Source organism: Ruditapes philippinarum, unplaced genomic scaffold (assembly GCF_026571515.1).
Source record: "Ruditapes philippinarum isolate M1 unplaced genomic scaffold, ASM2657151v2 ctg673_1_1_1_1, whole genome shotgun sequence".
In the NCBI taxonomy this organism is placed as follows: Eukaryota; Metazoa; Mollusca; class Bivalvia; order Venerida; family Veneridae; genus Ruditapes; species Ruditapes philippinarum.
The window spans coordinates 285001-305823 of record NW_026864324.1 but is presented as its reverse complement, the minus strand read 5'-3'; the positions used below and the strand labels follow the sequence as shown (position 1 = coordinate 305823).

Genomic DNA, 20823 nt, shown 5'->3' with positions numbered 1-20823 from the left:
GATGCTGACATGTATGATGTGGTAGTAGCTGCTCCTTCATAAACGAAGCTTGGATTGTTACGAATTTTACTCTGCTCACGTATGAAGGCTGAAAATTCACTGAATGGAGGAAACAGTTCCTTGTATTTTTCCTTGTAATATGTTGCTCTCATTGTCCATTTCTCTTGTAGATTAGTTGGCAGCTTGCTCACGATTGGATTAATACAGATGGCAGTGTCAAAATACGACAAAACTGATACAAAGTTGGGGTTATACATTAAACCCTCAATTTCCGATAGAATATCAGATAAGTCATATAATTGCGACGGTTGTTTGGGATTCAGTCTTGGAAACTGATCTAACTTGTTCGTAACGACCTGATAAGTCAATTCTGGCGAACCGAAACGCTCATCCAATCGCTCCCAAATCTTGGTTAGTGCTTTGTTTGGATTTGTAATATATGCGCACTTGAGCGACATAGCTTGACGTTTGGAATTGGGTCCAAGCCATTTCAACAGCAAATCGATTTCCTCATAAGAATTTGCTCCAATTTCTAACACGATGCTTTTGAAAGTTTCTTTCCATCCATGGTAATACTCGGCCTGATCATTAAACATAGATAGGCGTGTCAGCAACATATCCTTCTTCAGAAGATATTTTGATAAGTCATAGTTCATATCTGTATGATGATCAGCTACACTCTGATGACATGAAGGCGGATAAAACATTTGAGCTAAGGGTTAAGCTTTTTGTCACTAGAAACCCCTGTAACATAATTAGCAGTTCTAAGTTGTGAGTTATCTGTTGGAAGATTCAATGGTTTGCCGCTATTGTCTGAATCGTCACAGCTTTCAGAATCTTCATCTTCTGCCAGTAACCTGAGCTCTTCTTTTTCACGTAATAGTCTCTTTTTCACTTCAATGGCTTCGAGATCGAGTGCAGCTACTTTTTCTGCATAATCTACCTTACTGGCCTTACTAGCTCTGCTAGTACGAGACTTGCTGCTTTTCTTTGAGACTGTTGAATGTGCACCAAGGTCATCACGCAATATTTTCAATCTGTCCAAGAATTCTCTTACAGTATTTCTTCTTTGCTCAAGTACTTCATTCAGAGTTTTAACTTCAAACAAACTTTCACTGGTATTTACAGACGTTAAATAATGTAAAAACTCTGCAGACACTTTGTCAAAATCTGTAAACAAATTGATAACTGTAGATTTCACTGATTTTAAAGTCAAAAGGTGTACATCTTTGTCTAAGTAATGTGCTTCATCAGAACCTCCCATCTCTGTTCTAGTTTCTTGCGATGCTTAGTAACAATTTCTTCGAAGATTTCCATTGCTTTGGGCACTAAAGTTCTTATGCGAACAGGTTTCTTAGACATCAACAAGCTGATAAAGGTGTAGAATTACACTGAAGTAGTGACAGACTCATAATAGTATAATTACTATGCAGTACAACAGTAAACGAGATATAAACTTTGCTGCCACTTGGCGAAAGTCAACCTTCAAAGTATGACATTTTTTCATATAATGGTACAAAACACAGAAGAAGTCGGTTTTCTCAAATTCATATTTATTATTCTTTGATCTGTAGATGAGTGAATGACTATCTGCTCTGCAGTACAATATCATATGTGATGTCATACGACATGTGAAGACATGTGATGAATTATGTGTTTTATACTGCAAAATACAAACAATAATCTTAACATTATGACTAGTAGTACAACCAATATATGACTAGAAGTACAATCAATAGAGTATTAAATTGTTAACATCAATATCACTTTATAAATTATAGAACACTTTTTGGGTACGAATCTTTTAAGTACGAATGTTACTGACTACAAATTAAGATATTCCACAAACAGTTTAATTAAGAAAAATATGTAAGTAGAAATAATAGTTGGGGTGTATAGATTACTTATACATACACTGTTGTTGTGTACAAGTAGCATAGAACGACGTATTTCAGAATCATCAGCGAAAAACCTGAATTGGCTCGCACGTGGATCATGGAACTTTTACGACTAAAATTATGGTACCGGAAAACTGAAAGTCATCTCAAGTGCGGCTGAACAGAAGTAAATATTGACAGAATGCAATCTGCACACATATAATGTGCACAAATATTTGCAGTACATATTTTACATATTCTTCGATGTTTGAAAATTGTTTTAGAAGCATAATTATATACAAAGATGAAATTTCACTTAAGTGTGGTAACAACCTTAATCACAACATACAGGATCTTTAACAAAGTCAAGAACATGTAGCAATAAAAGAGGTAAAGCAGTCAAACACCAAACAAAGAGATCAGTGAAACGGTGGATAGGGTGCTTGGAAAAGGTAACAAAGATAGCAGAAATTCAAACGAGTGTTCAATCCAGATTTATATTGATCGTAATGCTATCAAACCATCCGAGTAATTTCCAAATGGACAATACAGGTACCGGTTATTGATTCCACCTTTTCCCGCATCCCCGTATCAAGGATCGCAGACTTATCAGCATCTTCAGCCAACTTCACCCCGTCAACTGCAACTAACACTGACATCCAAACCAAACTAATAGAACTTGTTTACAAAATTGACTCACTTTTACAATCCATAGAGAAGAGTGTGTCTTAAAATACAATCAAAAACGATATATCGCACATTTGAAATGAAATATCCTGCTTAAACAGTGCAAATCATGAAAAGAACACCCAAATGAATGACAAAGACACTTTTTGTCAGACCATTTATGACCTATCAGATAGATTTAATGAACACCAGTATATAGAGGATATTTGTTTGTTTTGCATGTAAGATTGAAATATAATTTCACTGAGTGAACACCAGATGAAATATTTTCACGAGTGGCGTAGCCACGAGTGAAAATATAACAGCTGGTGTTCACGAATGAAATATATTTCAATCTTATATGTAAAGCAAATAAATTTTCTTTTTATTTCATGCTTTTTAAGTGATTTTAAGTATTTTTTACTGATTTTGCCGCGTAACATCGCGCATTCTCCTTTGTGACGTCATCACATCATGACGTCACATCATTAATTTTGAAATATAGTTCTGTTAAATTTTGTCTAATTTTTAATATGATGTATGGTGACATCGACTTCTTTTCCTAAAGAAGCAAAATTTACGCATGAAAGCATTTGTTTCTGCCTGTTATTCAATTTCGTTATGATTTTCTATTCATCCGCATTCAGATATAGTCCGGCTACTGTGAAAATTATATTTTATAAATTTCACTTGTGGTTTATCAGAATATAATCATTTGATATATTACAATAAAACACTAGAAAGCATGAAATAAACATGTAGATTCTCTATAAGTGCCCTTCTAACAGAAACCAAAGAATTTAAAACTGAAGTGCAGCAATTGAACACAATAAGTACACAATTAAATGAACAATTTGAAAATTTGAGATGAAACAGTATGCGTGATCCTATGAAAGAAACTAACGATGAAAATTGTGGGGAAAGCCTGCGAAATTTCTTGACTGAAAACAATCTTAAATGATGATACCGTTAATCCAGACAAAACTACAAACATTGACAATGTTTAGTTAACAGATTGGGGACGCCAACAGAAATTCGAAAATTTGTGAATACAAATGACAGGGATACTATAAAAACAGCCGGAGTTAAATTAAACATGATAAAGAAATGTACATTTATTGACGAACAATAATCCCCGCCGAAATCGAGACACGTAGAAGGAAGCTCTTTTTAATATTACGGCCTTATAAACAAAACAAAAACATTAAGTGATTTATTGTCCGAGATAAATTGTATTTCAACAAATTACAGTTACAGATAAACTAGGGTCCGTATTCAATATTTACACTCACACTCATTGAGTAAATCCCATATAATTGCCTTATAATTGCCTGGTTAAGACAGTCCTCTACCTTTCCAGGTCGAGTGAATTTATAAGAAAGTTGAGAATCTGTGAGATTAGGAGCGGGCTACCTTGAGGTATCCTCAATAAAATAGTATCAAAGTTTAATCATTCAAGATTAAACTCTTTTATTTTACATGAATGACACATGTCTTAATCTATCGATCAGTTGTACTGCGTATCAATACGCATGCCCAGTCTGAGAGCTATATTTAGAACACTATATATAAGGAGCTGCGCGAGCCCGCTGCTTCTTTTTCGTTCTGGAACTCTATGAGAAAGGTAGCTGCTGATCATATTTTAAAATTTTTGTTAAAATCTTAATCTAGGTTTTTAATTTCCCGCCCTCCGCAACCCTTTTTTCTGCTGTGTTTATTTTACATTTCAGGAGTCAGCTATCACAACGCTTCGTCATGATTGGGACACATGTTTTATGCTGGGCGACGGAGTACCTAAATAACAGTCAATTGCTAATCGAATAGACATTAGTCAATTGCTTGATGCAACCGTTGTCGGTGCTCTTGCAACACTATCATATGATTCAAAGGACATCAAAAATGTTTGTGTAATTATCGGACATACATAACACGTGAAACCGTTGTCGGTGCATTTTAATTGTGTTAATTTTGCAAAATTTCATATTTGACTACTCCTCTCAGCTGAAATTTAACATAACGTTTTTTCTATTTGCGACCGTTGTCGGAGCAAATATGATGTGTATTTAAAGTTCCTAATATTTTCTTCTTGTATAAGACTGATTTGCGATGTACAATGGCCTCTCGGGTTCGAACCAGCAACCTTAGTCCAGAACACTCTTTATTATGCATTCATTGGAAAATAATACTTGATACCAATTAGTTTTGAATTTTTATTTTGAATTAATTTCGTCCCATATACATTTAAGTGCATAACATACACGAACTGACAGCATTTGAGGAAATAAATGTTGAAAAACAGATACTGGGGGATAGAGATGATCCTATTAAATTTATGTCAGAGGTTGAATTTTATCAAAAATTTCGATTTTCGAAGGAGTGTGCACATTTTATACCCGGCATGATACACTTAGTATGACTATCAGTACTATGCCAAAAAAGAAGTAAACTTATACGATTTCAAGTTGGAAATTCCTTGAATTTCCTTTTATCCATGAAAATAGCTGTTCCTGGACTCAAGTCCTTGGATGATTTGTCAAATACGTCTAAATATAGGCCTACAAAAATATTTATGTTTTAAACAAAAGCCATTTAGTTATTTATTGTTTTGGAAAAAACAGTTAGATAAAAGTTTGACTTTTGGGATTGACATAGAATTCCCAATCAATGTATTTAAAAACATGACAGAAAAATATCTTCATGGCGACGTGAATAACCATGGCATAAAAACCTATTAAAATCTATATAGCAAAACAATATCTTTAACATTTGTTAAGCATGATTTATATACTTTACTAAACGAGTAAATGGTGTTTCATTACTTAGATTTAGTTTGTAACTTTAATAATAACTGGTTCAGTCGTCCGGTATTCCAGCATCACATGAAAACAGGGTTGTTGTTGGGTTTTTGTGTTGTATTTTTTCTAGAAGGGTGGATATGCACACAATCATTGTATTTTTTTAAAGGAATTAACATGATTGAGATTCTATATTTGAAAATACCAACGACAAAGATTTAAATAAAAGAGTATTTTTAAGGCACGTTATGCCTCATTCTTTTTTAATTCTTTAGAATATTATTTAGAACTATTTAAAGTTACAATGAACGTGCAGTAATATGCTATGAAGGTAGAAAAATGTAAACAATGTAGTATTTTGACTTTAATATAAAATGCACTATGATTAAACCCTTTGCAAAAAAGATAGTTCAAAACTGTTACAAAATACCAAGAATTGAAACAAATTTTTTTTAGAAATGATAGATTTCTGAGGATAATGGGCCTAAAATAAGCTTTTGATTTTTTTTTCCAGTTCTAAATGCCGCCAGAAGCCATTCCATACTTTCTTTAGCTTCCTTTTTCATCCTGTCTATACTGTTTTGCTATTTTGCATTTACTACCTGAAAACTATTATATTCTCTAACTTTAAAAAAAAAAAAAAAAAAAAAAAAAAAAAAAAACTAACTTTAAATTTCTCCTCATGCTTTTGTTTTTATCGAACATAGAGATGCAGCCGTTGTTATGCTAATTATAATTAGTGAGTTCTCAACATTAGGAAGGCCAAGAAGAAGACCATTTAACTATCGTATCATGGAACATTAACGGATTGAAGCTTAAATTAATAGACTGTGACATTTTTTTCTTAATGAAACATGGATATCAATGAATGACACCTCAAATTTGAATATAATGATTATTGTGTAGAACATATTTTGGTAATAAGTCCACAAACACTAAAAAAGGGAGAATTAGCGAAAGTATTTCATTTTATTATAAATCAAATATCAAGAAATTTGTATTATAGGAAAAAAAAATGGAATCATTTGGGTTAAGATCAGCGCTGGTTAGACGATGTTTATAATTATATGTCATATTTATATACCGCTTGTTGACTCTAAAGTATAAATGTATGTAAACTTTGATTTTTTCGAACAATAAGAAATAGAAATTTTTAGCGATCTATGTAAGTCTTCGTCTGTGTTGATCTCAATAACATCAGACAAATCTTATTTCATAGAATTTAATAAATATTTGGATCAAAATTTGACATTTTTTTTTTTTTTGTAAACACAAGTGATATATCAACGCGCGTAAGAACACAAACTGACATAGAAATCACTGTTAATTATTATTGGAAAATTGATATTCTTAACAAACAAACAAACACTTTTAACTCCCTTTAGTAAATATCATTTTTTACAGGTAAATATGTGATAAAAAATCAATATAAACGGTAACAGTGATAAACTGCCGATGACAATAACCTGTGGCATGTTTGTTTGAGTACCGTGAAAAAATGATTTCGCTGAATCCGAGTCGATTTGTATACAGATATGCACATGTTCGCTGTATTTAAATGCATTCTAAGCATGTGACCGGAAATAGAAATAAAGAAAGGCGGAGGTTGGGGAATACAATTTCTTTCGTTATAAACTTAATTTTGCTTTATATTCATATAAGTGAGCTTCACTGTAGTTATCAAATTTGATGTAAATTGCATCAGTATTTTCGTACAATATTCTGAAATGATTATTTCAAATTTATATTTTTCTGTAACATTACCTGCTAGGGACTTCTGATTCTTTCATGTAAGAAGAAAGCTATCTCTCTAGATAATGGACCGTCAGTGGTTGTATTCAAGCGTCCGTTTGTGCCTGATATAATGCACGTTAAGGTTTACCACGAGTAAAACTGGAAAGTAGATAGTGACTTGATACGTAAAACCCAAATAAAAACGTTTCTTATCAAAACTCGATCAGTCATAATCGTAATATGGATACCAGGAGAGGCAACTTGACATGTCATACTTCATTTAAAATACATTGCAGAATTATCTCTCTTTTTTGCAACGTGATACTGGGAAATATTTTTATTGGTATAAAGACTGTATCTATGATTATAAAAGTCAAAGTTACGATTATCATTACATTCACAATACACAAGTCTTTCCATTGCATGGAGTTCAATATTTGCAAAATAGGGACTGACTTTATTGAATATATTCTCGTGCATATTTAGGCCAATAACATCTTGTACATCTTTTGCTCAAGAAAAGTTGTTTTTTTATATTTCATATGGATATGGATGTGAACTAGTTTGCTTCTTTGATGCGATTTTAAGCAGTTAATTTAACTATAAGTTCTGTACTATTATTTCATGAAATGTCAATAGAAGCTGAAGGAACAATAATATAAATAAAGGTCTGTCTACATATTAAATGAAATTCCATGCTGAGCATAAAAATTTAGATTCTAATTCATTATATCTTAGTATACTAACGCTGTCAAAAACATGTTTATTAAAAAGTAAAAACAAAATTTGAACGTAAAAGGATAATAATCTTTATTTAGCAATATGAGTCAAATTATAGAAACAAATATTTCTTTACAGCTAATCAAGTGCATACACATATATACATGAAGAAAAGAAAACATATAATCATGATAAAAATAAAGTTGCTGAGAAAACTGTTACGAAACTTTCCTACCATTGACCATTAATGTCGAAAATTTAACTAAGTCGATAAGCTGGAAGTGGATGAGCGACAGACCTGCGGTATGGGACCACGTCTCAATGCTGTATGCCAAATATCAAGAGGCTGTGATAAGTGGTTGCTGAGAAAACTGTTACGAAAATGTCCTATCATTGACCATTAATGTCGAAAATTTAACTAAGTCGATAAGCAGGAAGTGGATTAGCGACATACCTGAAATCAAATTCCACAGTATTGGACCACGTGTCAATGCTGTATGCCAAATATCAAAAGGCTGTGATAAGTAGTTGCTGAGAAAACTGGTATGAAATTTTTTCCACCAGTGCAACTCGGCCAAAAATTAAATGAGAAACCCTTCCGTTATGTTCTGGTATTTTACTGGCAGTAATGGAAGTATAACAGAAAATTAGCGTGTAAATCACTTTAATATTACTTTGCATTAAACATTCTGTGTCTCAAATTTAACTTTTTCATTAAATAAATGTACACGTATAATGATATATTCTTGCTTTTACATAAGTATTATATTATGAAAAGATGTCTTACTTGGTGTTTCAATTATTTTATGAAAGATTTACTTTTTATAATAAGACTCGTATCTCCCGAACTGATTTTTATAGTAAGCCAATGCCTGTTCTATGAAACATATCTTAATCTCCTGCTGTTTGACATAGCTCTATCTTTAAGAAATCTTTACTGTACACTGCCATTTAAATATTTAAGAAATAAAGCAATAACAAAAAATAACAAACAACGTGAAACACAACAACAACAACAACAACAGTATTTACAATATATTACAAGATACAAATAATATAATATGGTGTATATCACATATCAAGATGATCTGTCGTTGATTAAAGCTGAAGAAAACTATTTTTGGAAAAGCCAAAGACAATGACAATTTACTTATTGATATTGCCCAAGGTCCATAACAACAATATATACATTAAGATATAATTTCTTGACTGATACCAGTAAATATATCAATCGTTTGGTGTAGTGTATATTGAACCGTAGGCAACAACTCTGAATTGATATCTCAATGAATGTTAAACATCTTTGATGATATAGTTCGGAATTTGAAATAATATAATATAACGCTCTAGCGCGTAGCTTTGCTGAGCAAATAATACATTATCAACTTAAAATACTATATCTCAATACTGCTAGCAACCTTATAAGCTCACAGAACAATAATCCATTTACAAAAATGTTATACAACATTTATTGGAAAATATAAAACTTAAATCTATCTAACGAAAAGATTAAGCTAGTTCAATAAGACTAGGTACATGTCAATTAACAGTCATAGATAATATTACTTTAATAGAATATGTACATTGTATGTGCAATATGAAAAAAAACTTTATATATAACTTGCTAGAAGGTTGATTTATATAAGATATGTGTAAAAAAACAATGGTCAAATACTTTCTTTAAAACATGATTTTAGCTTATTGAAAAGATGAATGCATTGGTCATAAGTAAAATTACTTGTACATCACAATTTCACATAATAAGAATGATTACACCTGATTGTCATAAAACTATATAAAACTATGTAAATGAGCATAATACAGTGACTTCCTTGTTTCTATATCTCTAAATACAGTTTGTTGTATAGGTTCTAAAACATTTACATTTTCTTAATATACTATAGTTTATCATTTTCAGTTTTAAGCTAAGAATGTATTTCATTGCAGTCCACCCTGAAGTTAATGAATATTAGTTTTCCAGGTCAATGCTGTCTTGCAAGTTGTAAAGATTGACAAAAGTTCTTGCATACACACGTTTGTAATATGGTTCATCCTTTTAAAAGAACAGAACAGAAGTTTATTAAAAAAATTGACTAATCTAAAAATTGGGATGAAAACTTTTAACATCTACCGATTCTTGGATTAACCAGACATCATTAAAAACAGCACTTTGTAGTATAGAACAAACATTCGATGTCCAATTTTTAACATCATTATTTTTTTTCCAAATCTTTTCTAAGGCCATCTTAAACAGTGTACAAAATACAATTATTGCGTTTCTCATCATAAATTCTGAGAAAATATTTTACAATTCTTATTTGTCTACAGTAACTATATACAGAGGGTACCGTCCAAATTTAATGCATGGTATATATAAATATGTAAACTACGCGAATTGGAAGTGGTTTGAACTAATGAAATAATGAGAACACAAGGTTAACTTAACAATAAAAGTGTATATGCGTTTGGTAATTTGTCCCCCCCCACAAAAAGAACCTAAAAACAAGAGGGCCATGATGGTCCTGAAGTCGCTCACCTGTATATTCAGGTCCCCCGGAGCGGGGCCAGTTTAAACCCCATGGCTTTTATTTGAACAAACTTGGTAGACACCCATTAGAAGATGTTTCATGCTAGACATCAAAGGTCTAGCACGTTGGATTTTTTTAATAGAAATTTTTAAAGTTTTTTTCTTTACACATATATTTAAAAACAATGACACCCCTGGGGCATGGCCAGTTTTGACCCCAGGGCTTTTATTTGAACAATCTTTGTAGGCACTTACTAGGAGATGTTTCCTGCTTAATATCTACACTCTAGCTATTCGGGTTTTTTCGAAAGAGATTTTTAAGTTTTTGCTGTATACACATATAAGGAAAATCAGTGTCCCCCGGGGCGGGGCCAATTTTGACCGTAGGGCTCTTATTTGAACAAAATTGGTAGACATCCATTAGAACATATTCATGCTAAATATCTTAGCTCTAGCTCTTTGGGTTCTTTAAAAGAAGATTTTTAAGTTTTTACTTTATGCATATAGGAAAAATCAATGACCCCCTGGGGCGGGACCAATTTTGACCCCAGGGCTTTTATTTGAACAAACTTTATAGACACCCATTAGAAGATGTTTCATGCTAAATATCTTAGCTCTAGCTCTTTGGGTTCTTTAAAAGAAGATTTTTTAAGTTTTTACTATATACAGATAGGGAAAATCAATGAACCCCTGGGGCGGGGCCAATTTTGACCCCAGGGCTTTTATTTGAACAAACTTGGTAGACACTCACTAGAAGATGTTTCATGCCAAATATCTAAGCTCTAGCTCTTTGGGTTTTTTAGAAGAAGATATTTAAAGTTTTTTTCTTTTGGTTGCCATGGCAACCAGAGTTCTGCATGGAATGGAATTCTTTGAACAACTTTGTTAAGGCTTCACACAAGGAACATCCCTGTGAAGTTTCATTATGATCTGCTTTATGGTTTCAGAGGAGATGTCGTTTTAAAAGTGTGAACGGGCAACGGACGACGGACGACAGACGACGGACGAAGAGTGATTCTAATAGCTCACCCTGAGCATATGCTCAGGTTTGCTAAAAACAACAAACAAACAAAGAACAAGGTGTATTCGGTTCAAGTATTTTTCAAATGTTGGAAATTTTAAAATATTTTGTTCAACACATTTTAAAAATAAAGTAATGAAAACAATGCTATCATTTTGACCACTAAAAGACATATTATTTAATATATGTAATTATATTTCTTTTTGAAATACATGTATTATCATTTCATACCTTGTAATGAACAGCGGGAAATGTCAACAGAAAGCAACAATATTCAATCAAATCAAATCGGATAAAACATGTACAAAATGTATAATCAAACAATCAATAAGTGAACAAAATGTGAATGTTAAGATCTACTTGTGAAATTCAACGCGAATAGAGCAAAACAAAAAGGTATTGTTAGAAAATCAGTGTTTCATGTTATCATTTTGGTCATATCTCGTCTGTCAGTCAACTTAACGACTTTCTTAGATAAATTACTAGTATGTAATCAGTTATTACCAATTTCTAAGTTCTGAGCATAAAAAACATTTACAACACGTAATTTTATATTGGAATAATAATATAAAAAATGAAAAGAGGAGTTTGTACCCACACTAAATTTTTAAGCTTAAAATAGAAAAATGTGATAATATAATTTCAACATATATAGCCGATTATTTTACTATTATCTAATATTCCGGGAGATTCTTTAAGTTTAGTACTTATATCCAGAGAGTTTTGATTTCAACACTAAAATCTGAAATCTCTTAAACAATTAGTATATTTAAATAATGAAATATTTCCATTTTACTTTAAAAATTGCTAAATCCCGAGTACATATACATGTATAATAAAAGATCCCAGTGTAACTGAAATATTTTGTAAAAATCTTGGGTAATTGTCCGATAATACTTTCATATTTGAGAGCATTTTCTTCTTGTTTTTGTCATTTCTTTTCATTTGATTTAACATTTCAGATAAATGACAATTCGTATCTTAACTGTTGTTATTCTTCAAGAATGACAGCTACATGTTTCAATTTAACTTTATTGACGATTGTCTCCCTTTAACTGAAACTTTACTTCAGTGAAAACTGGCGATTATGTCCCACAGCTGAATTAAAGCCATCGTTGGAATCAATATCCAGGAAAGGAAATGGGGTAGGTTGTGAGGCGAAACACTTGTCGCTGTAGATATTTGGTAGTTTAATTTAAAACATAAAGAGAAAACAAAGACCATGAATATAACAATGTATGATAAGCAAATTAATAATTTACTTTTACAAATAAATGTTTTGAAATAGAATACAATTTGTTAGAAACGAGTGTTACAAAACAAAAATCTTTTTTGAAAGCTTCAAGATTGTTTTTTGATTTTAAAGTTCAACGCTAAAACCAATTCTAGTATAAAATGATCGAACATTTACAAAATCAATAAATTTATTTCGATTTCAACAGGAGAAAATACCGTACCTTCATGTTTACTCTTGCAATAGGGCTCTGTATAGCCTGTCATACAACCATTGTAACACGTTCCGGTTTCGGCATTGCATGTTTCATTTTTACTGCACATTCCACATCTGTATGAACAATCTTGTCCATAGTACCCTGTAGCACATTCTGAAACGAATAAAACTTCATCATAAGACTATTTAGGCCGAGGAAGTAAAATCCTCAGGAATAAGAACAGAACCGAAAAATCAATCAGCATTTGCTTTCAGAAAATATTTTATTTGACTTAAATGATAGTATTTTTAGAAAACTGGATACGATTTAGATATTTATCTTATAATTCTTTTAAGTAAAACTTAGTGACGACAAATGTTGTACAAGCATTCAAATACATCGTTGTGTTGAAGATTTAATACCGCTAAAGCCGTTGCAAGAAGGCTTGAGAAATGTTGCACCTTACATCGCTTTAATAAACAGACATAATAAAACCGGGTTTAAAATTTCTGTTTTATATTGTTTTACTGCTCCCGATGCATCTCCTCTTTTCTAGATGTTATACTAAGCTTTTATGTAAAGTTTTACAATAAAATATAGTACCTTTATCGCAGTGTTTGCCGTGATATCCTGGGGAACAATCACCTGGACATTCTCCTGAACCCTTACTACAATCTACCCCATTGTAACAGTAGCATCGTTGAATGCACTCATTACCGAAACGTTGGGCAGAACATTCTGCAGCGAACAAACAAAAATCAAAACTTAAAAGAATGAAAATAATCATATAATAATAATCATGTTTGCTCCATCATGACATCAATGATAGACAAAAAGGATGAAAAAAACGAAAAAAAAAAGAAAGGACATGCCTGCGCTCCTTATACTACATTAGTCTACAGTGAATGTTTAAATAATCGAGTTAAAATGATTTTATGTAAGTAACTTGTATTATGTATAGCCCCAGTAAACGCTTATTATCAAATCAAACAACATTATCAAATTCTGGGAATGTATTTATATAGATAAACACAGTAGTTCTATAATGTTAAGTTCTCACCAACTATAACTGACTGGCTGCTAGAAAAATGTGGTGAATTTCGGGGAGTGGAGGGGGTCGAAGGGAAGGAATTACTTTTGTTTTATAACACTGATGGGTCAATATATGATAATTGCTCCTTCGGGAAGACTTGTTTTTTTGCTTTAAAAAAGATGGGGTTTCCCGTTAAGTTTTTTAACCGTTTTTCGGAAATTTCATTGGGCATTATAAATACGGTTTCTTAAATTTTGGCCAAAAAGGGAAAAATCTTTTCGGTTTATGAAATTTTGTAATTTTGGGGAATATAGTTATTAACAAACCTTTGTCACAACGATTGCCTTGCCATCCAGGTTCACATTCTTGCTGACACTGACCCGTTCTTATATCACATAATGATCCTTCTTTACAATGTCCACATGTCTCTGAACAGTTCACACCATATGAACCACTTTTACATTCTATTAAAAATATTTCACATGCTAAAACATTGAAAGGCCTTACACTTTGTATCTAGAAAATGTTAACTTCTCTTGTCAACAGAAGTTGGTACGAAAAATTATCTTCTTTGTTAAAATAGCAAAGCATTCTATGCCTTATTCAAATAATGCTCACAACTCTTATTTTAGACTGCAATTGTTGATTTTTTATCTAAGGCATTTTAATTGAGGAGCTCTTTTCAGTCCGATGACAATTAAGATTATTTTACTCACCTTGTGTACAATGCGGTGGGAGCCATGGACCACTGCATCCTCCAATACAGTGTCCTGTTGTTTTATCGCATGGAGGTTTCATACAATTGCCGCATTTGCTGTTGCACAATTCTCCCCATTTGTCTTGAGGACATTCTGTATTTTGTGATATAGAGTATAATTATGTTTCACAAGGATAATTCATTCATACTATAATTAATTTAGACTAAAAATGCGCTGCCAACAAAAAAAATTTGAATTAAGACGTATTTTAAATCATAGAAATCATTTATTATTATTACTCCATATGAAAGAACAGATAAAAGAGTTATTGCACAAAAATATCAATATCCTTACTGTTACTGTAAACATAACGAGCGAAAAGCAAAACCAAGAATATGTTACAGCAATCTCGTCTCGCCATGCCACCTTCCAAACTATGAAAAGTTGGGCTTTGTCCCTCGCCTTTATAAAGTCTTGGGTGTCTGGAATACCATTACTAAAGCTATTTAAGAAAACACATCAGTTTAAATAGTCCGCGCAAATACTGTTTCCCGGGGTATTTTCAATGTAGAATTGACGTCATAAATCCAATATTCAATAAAATAATAAAACTTTAAAGACGCATATTTTTCTGAATTGAACTGCGTAAATAATCGTTTAAGGGGGTCTTCTTCTGTGAAGAACTAGCTCATATTGGGAAGCCAATTTGTACATGTAGTAAAATTTAACAACATATACATTTACTCTTTAATAATTATGTAATTTGATTTATTGAACATCAGTTGAATTTCACTCTTAACTAATTGATCAAGTTTACTAATTTAGGTTCCGTTTGTTAGGAAACTATCCAGCTAGTTGAAGAAAGGTCGGTACGACTGTTTGGGTGTTTCCAGTGCGTACTGTGAATAATGCATGAAGAAGGCAAAGTAGGTCTTTCTTCGCGAGTAAACCTGGAAAGTCGCCACATACAGTGTCTGGGATATTTAAAATTCAACTAAAAGCAGTATTATCGACACTTATAAGTACAATAAGACACTATCATATATATATACATTTGTATCATAGTTTGGGGACCTTTCTGTTGAAAATGTGTCAGAGTGAAATCGTATACATATACATGTACAGTGCGTTAACTGGAGTGCAGGTATTAGTTACCCGCACTCCGGAGCATGCCCATTGATTGGCTCATTTTTACTGGGGTTTACTTATTGTGACGGAAGAGAAAGGGAAAGCGACAGAAATATCATATTCAGATGCTCGTTCATAGGTTACTTTTTCCCGGGGTTTCATATTGTGACAACAGGGAACGTGTTTTTATGTTTGACAATGATACAAAAGAGAAAGAACATCAAAAAACTCGGCAATCTGATTAATACTCGGGGGCTACGCCCCCTCGTACAAATCAGATAGCCTCGTGTTTCGATGCTCTTTCTATTACTTGTAATGTATATGATTATAAGTGTTTTGTAATCCTTTCATATCTTCTGGAATTGCTAAGTTGTTTAACAATTGCTTAGATACTGAGACCTTGCATATTTACTAAGTTTAAATGAAAATGAAGTTGTACTGTGATCTACACTTTTGATCTAGTGACCCAAAAATCAATAGGGGTCATCTACTACCAATCACTATGTAAAATATGAAGTCTTTGTGATAAATAGCTTTCAAGATATTGAGCGGATACCATTTTGACTTTTGACCTAGTGACCCCAAAATCAATAGGGGTCATCAACTTGTTATCACCATTCGTTATGTAAAATATAAAGACTTTGTGATTAATAGTTTTCAAAATATTAAGCAGAAACCATTGTGACATTTAAGCCCCCGTGACCTTGACCGTTGACCTAGTGACCTCAAAATCAATGGGGGTCATCTACTAGTTATGACCAGTCATTATGTGAAATCAGAAGACTTTTTGATAATTTTTTTTGAAAAATATTGAGCAGGAACCATACTGACATTAAAGGCCACTGTGATCTTGACCTATGACCTAGTGACCCCAAAATCAATAGGAGTCATCTACTTACTATGACCAATCAATATATGAAATGATAAATAGTTTACAAGGTAATCAACGGGAGCCATTCTGACATCTAAGGTTCCTGTGACCTTTACCTTTGACCAAGTGACCTCAAAACGAAGAGGGGTCATCTGCTAGTTATGACCAATCAATATGTGAAATATGAAGACTTTGTGATAAAATGTTTTCAAAAACACTGAGCTGAAACCATACTGACATTGAAGGCCCCTGTGATCTTGACCTTTGACCTAGTAACCCCAAAATCAATAGGGGTCATTTTCTAGTTATGACCAATCAGTATGTGAAATAAGAAGATTTTTTTATTAAACAGTTTTCAAGATATTGAGTGGAAACCATAGCCACATTAAAGGCCATTGTGACCTTGACCTTTGATCTAGTGACCACAAAATCAGTAAGGTTCATCTACTTGTTATGATCAATCAGTATGTGAAATAAGAACTTTGTGATATTTAGATTTTAAGATAATCAGCGGAAACCATTTGGTCTAACGACGGACAGACACACCGACGGACGAACCAACCGACATTAGCAAAACAATATACCCCCTCTTCTTCGAAGGGGGACATACAAATTCTATATCAATAAAGATACTTTAAAGGAGTTCCATTGAGGTCCAAAGGCCTAAAGATTTCAATTTGTACAAAGATTAACATGGGCACTCAGACAGGAAAAAAATATTTATAAAGAATAGATACATAAGATATACTCTGAATTTTCTTGAACGTCGGTTTTGTGCAATTCTTAGCTGTATCTCAGTTAAACGCGTTTAATTAAATGTTTTTCTTTATAGGTTTCGGTCATTCTATTGTACAAAATCATTATTCTGGAATAACAGAGTAAGCGAATGATCTGAAATTTAGCACACAAGTTGTTGTTCAAGACATACATATATAATGATTCATATCTCGAAAAACATATCCCGTCTTAGTAAAAACCGTTATTAAATATAATTATGAATAACTGAGTTGGTAACTGTATTGATACTCTAAAGGGTTTCATTGTGTCAAATAATCATTGAAAATTGTATTTATATTGTAATGTTCCTTAATTTCAACTTTGATCTAAACTTGATTTTTCTTTCAGTTTCTTATCTTAGTTACTAATTAAAGTTTTTTCAGTGTTTTAAATTTTTCTTTTATATGATATCTGTTTGTATTAAATTAAAGATAACATGTGTTGATTTTATACTATCCATTATCCTTTCATTTCCATTTAAAATATTTCATATTTGATTCTTTTAATTATAGTGTCAGTATTGAAAATGCTTTCAAATTAAAAAAAAAGTTAAACGTTAAATATTTAGGCCAGTGTTCATTGCCAACTTTACAAAAGTTCTGTGCATTGATGTCAAATAAAAGTAAAAAAATGTGTTTAATCTAGCAAAGTATATAAAAGAAGCTTTGTGTTTACGTCAAAATACCCTTGAAAGTGTATCTATCTTCTGGTCGTATATTGTACTTCATTATGTGTCTATGTTATTTATGTATATAATAGTCTTTGCCATAAGTTTTTTTGTTTGTTTGTAAATGGCCAAAGGCAAATGTATTGCTGATTGCCAATGAATAAAACAAAACTAAAAACTGAACTATAAAATAGAAGTCGTCGTACATTGAAAAAAGACATCAATACCAATATGCTGTTATTTAATTTCAATGTTTACAAAATGTGTTTTTTCCTTTATGTCATTGTTATTCAAGCATTGCTTACATATCTATCTGTTTAATAACATATATTCTATTTTTATAAATATATTTCAAGTCAATCATTCTGACGTGTATTATTGATTTTATTTGCTTAATTATTGACAGTTGTATGACCATGAATTATTTTTATGAATTAAGTCGCCATTTTTTTTGCTCTACATAAGCTTTATTTTTTATTTTATCAACTTTATTTATGTACTAGTTAAGCGCATTTGTTTGAATATGTTCCATGTTTTATTGCACAGACTTACCTCTTTCAACAATAATGTGCCATCAATATTTGCACAATCTTTCTTTTGTTAATGTCTTACTCATTTGCACTTTCATATACTAACATTTTGCACTGTTTTGCATTATTTTCATTGCTAAATTTCTGTCGGATTTTAGCAGACTGTTTTTTTTTAAAGATCACAAATTTTAGACTAATAATATAATTTGGTTTCAAGTATTTGTTGTACAGAACTTCTATCTTAAAGTTCAAAGTATACATAATTATTTTTAGCGTGATACAGGTAAAGGTGGCGTTGCTTTTTTATGGCATAAGCGTTTTGATAATATTTTAACGCCATTAAACATTGACTATGACATAATTGTAGGTATTCAATTGCAAGTTTGGTGAACCAGTATATGTATATATTTCAAATATACCTACCATTTATTGGTGACTATAATTGACAATGGAATAGCTTAACGTCTCGTCACAGTTATATGCTTAAGTTTTTAACAGATTGTAACTTGATAGCTGTAAATAAGTTACCAACATGTTATGGTGCCACGTGTTCATATGTTTCTTATGATGATCGTTTTTCAACACTTATTGACTATATATGTTTACCCAATTGAAGTGCTTGATCTTGTGTCTTATTGTGAAATCATGGATGATAATAGTCTAAATGTATCGAGGCACAGGCCTGTTGCCATGTCTATTCATATATACGTCGAACCAAGTATGCTAACAAATTTAAGCAATAATGTGTATAATACTAACTAGAAGAAAGCATCTAATGATAGCATTGTGCAATATCAGTCTTTATTATTATCTGACAATGAATTTATTGAACTTGAATATTGTGACTTCGATAAAGATGGTATTGATCGAGCATACGCAGTGATTTCCGCTAGTTTATTGAACAGTGCGTGTCACGTGTTACCACAGAAATGTTTTAAGGAATATTTAAAACCCTTCTGGAATGACGAACTATCGTCCTTACACAAGAAAATGCTATTGCCACGCGAAAAATGTTCTCGCGATGGAGACCACGTGGGAACAACAATGCATATTACGTTAAATATAAATCATCTAAACGGGACTTTCGCAAGATGCTGAGAAAGTGCTCAGAGGATTTACTTATTCAACAGGACAACGAGTTGGATAGATCTGCAGAAATCGCTTCAACTCAATTTTGGAAACTAGTGAATTCCCAAAAAAAACGAAAGAGTCAATGTAAAATGACTGAAGGTATAGATTTCCACGGTAAAATAATAAGAGGCCGAGAACAAATTTCAAATGAGTAGGGACTGTATTTCCAATCTTTGTATACATTTAATGAATCCCAAGAATATATTGAATATTGGAAGAAGTCAGCGACAGCGACGGTAAATGAAACACTGGGGCATATCGCAACCGATGAAACAGTACGTATGCTTCAATGACACAGTTTCTGAGGCTATACAGACCCTGCCAGTAGGAAAAGCATGTGGCATGATAATTAAGTGTACGAACATTTAATTTACTCAAAAGAATTGTTTCTGGAATTTTAGCCAATATCTTCACACATATGCTTAGGATTGGCTACATTCCAGACGATATGAAAAAAGGCGTGATTATAACATTACATAAAGGAGGCACTAAAAGGAAGGATGATCCCAATAACTATCGTGCTATAACATTATCATCAGTAATTTTCAAATTGTACGAGCTTGTATTGTTATCACGATGTAAAAATACTTTACTGAAAAAACATAGTTCTTAACAAGGTGGTTTTCAAGAGAAACTTGTTTGCTTGGTGACGTCATTTCTATTACGCGAGAGCATATTGTTTGCCCGTGAAAACTCTGTTGTACGTGTGCTATTTAGATGGACGTCAAGCCTTTGTCAGGATTTTTTTTACAAACTGATGCAATGTGAAGTAGACAATACAACAATAATCTCCATTGTCAAAGTGTATAAACGAGTGAATAGCTATGTTAAGTATCAAGATATCAAATCAGACAGTTAACGTAACGCCTTAAACACTGATATGATCTCATAAAAACTATCATTATCTATCTTTGTTTTTATAATTTTTTTTTTTCTTCGCTTGGAAATAATTCATCGTAATTATATAAAAGTATGATAGGTATTGTAACATTGAATGTCGTCCTTTCTTAAACACCATCAATTTACAGTTGGTTATATTCCTAGAGTATCATTTTTTAAACATATTAAAGAAGCTTTAAATGCTATAATAATTTAGTCATCATTTTGTTATTTCGTTTCAAGTAAAATTTTGACAGAAGTAACCGAAGAAAGAGATCAATAGTATACATGTATTCCCTTAACTTAACTTTAGCAGTTTAATTTATCTTTTGTATCCTG

The 20823-nt window shown here is 32.1% G+C and overlaps 1 protein-coding gene across 1 annotated transcript; it reads right to left on the bottom strand.

Moving 5' to 3' along the window:
- Positions 1-10264: 10264 nt before the first annotated feature.
- Positions 10265-15024, bottom strand: LOC132725210 (multiple epidermal growth factor-like domains protein 10). The gene is made up of 6 exons (XM_060710302.1): positions 14856-15024; positions 14520-14654; positions 14130-14267; positions 13374-13508; positions 12798-12944; positions 10265-12512 (listed from the first exon to the last, which is right to left on the bottom strand). The coding sequence occupies exons 1-6, from the start codon at positions 14920-14922 to the stop codon at positions 12409-12411; spliced, it is 726 nt and encodes a 241-aa protein (XP_060566285.1). The 5' UTR covers positions 14923-15024; the 3' UTR covers positions 10265-12408.
- Positions 15025-20823: the final 5799 nt, after the last annotated feature.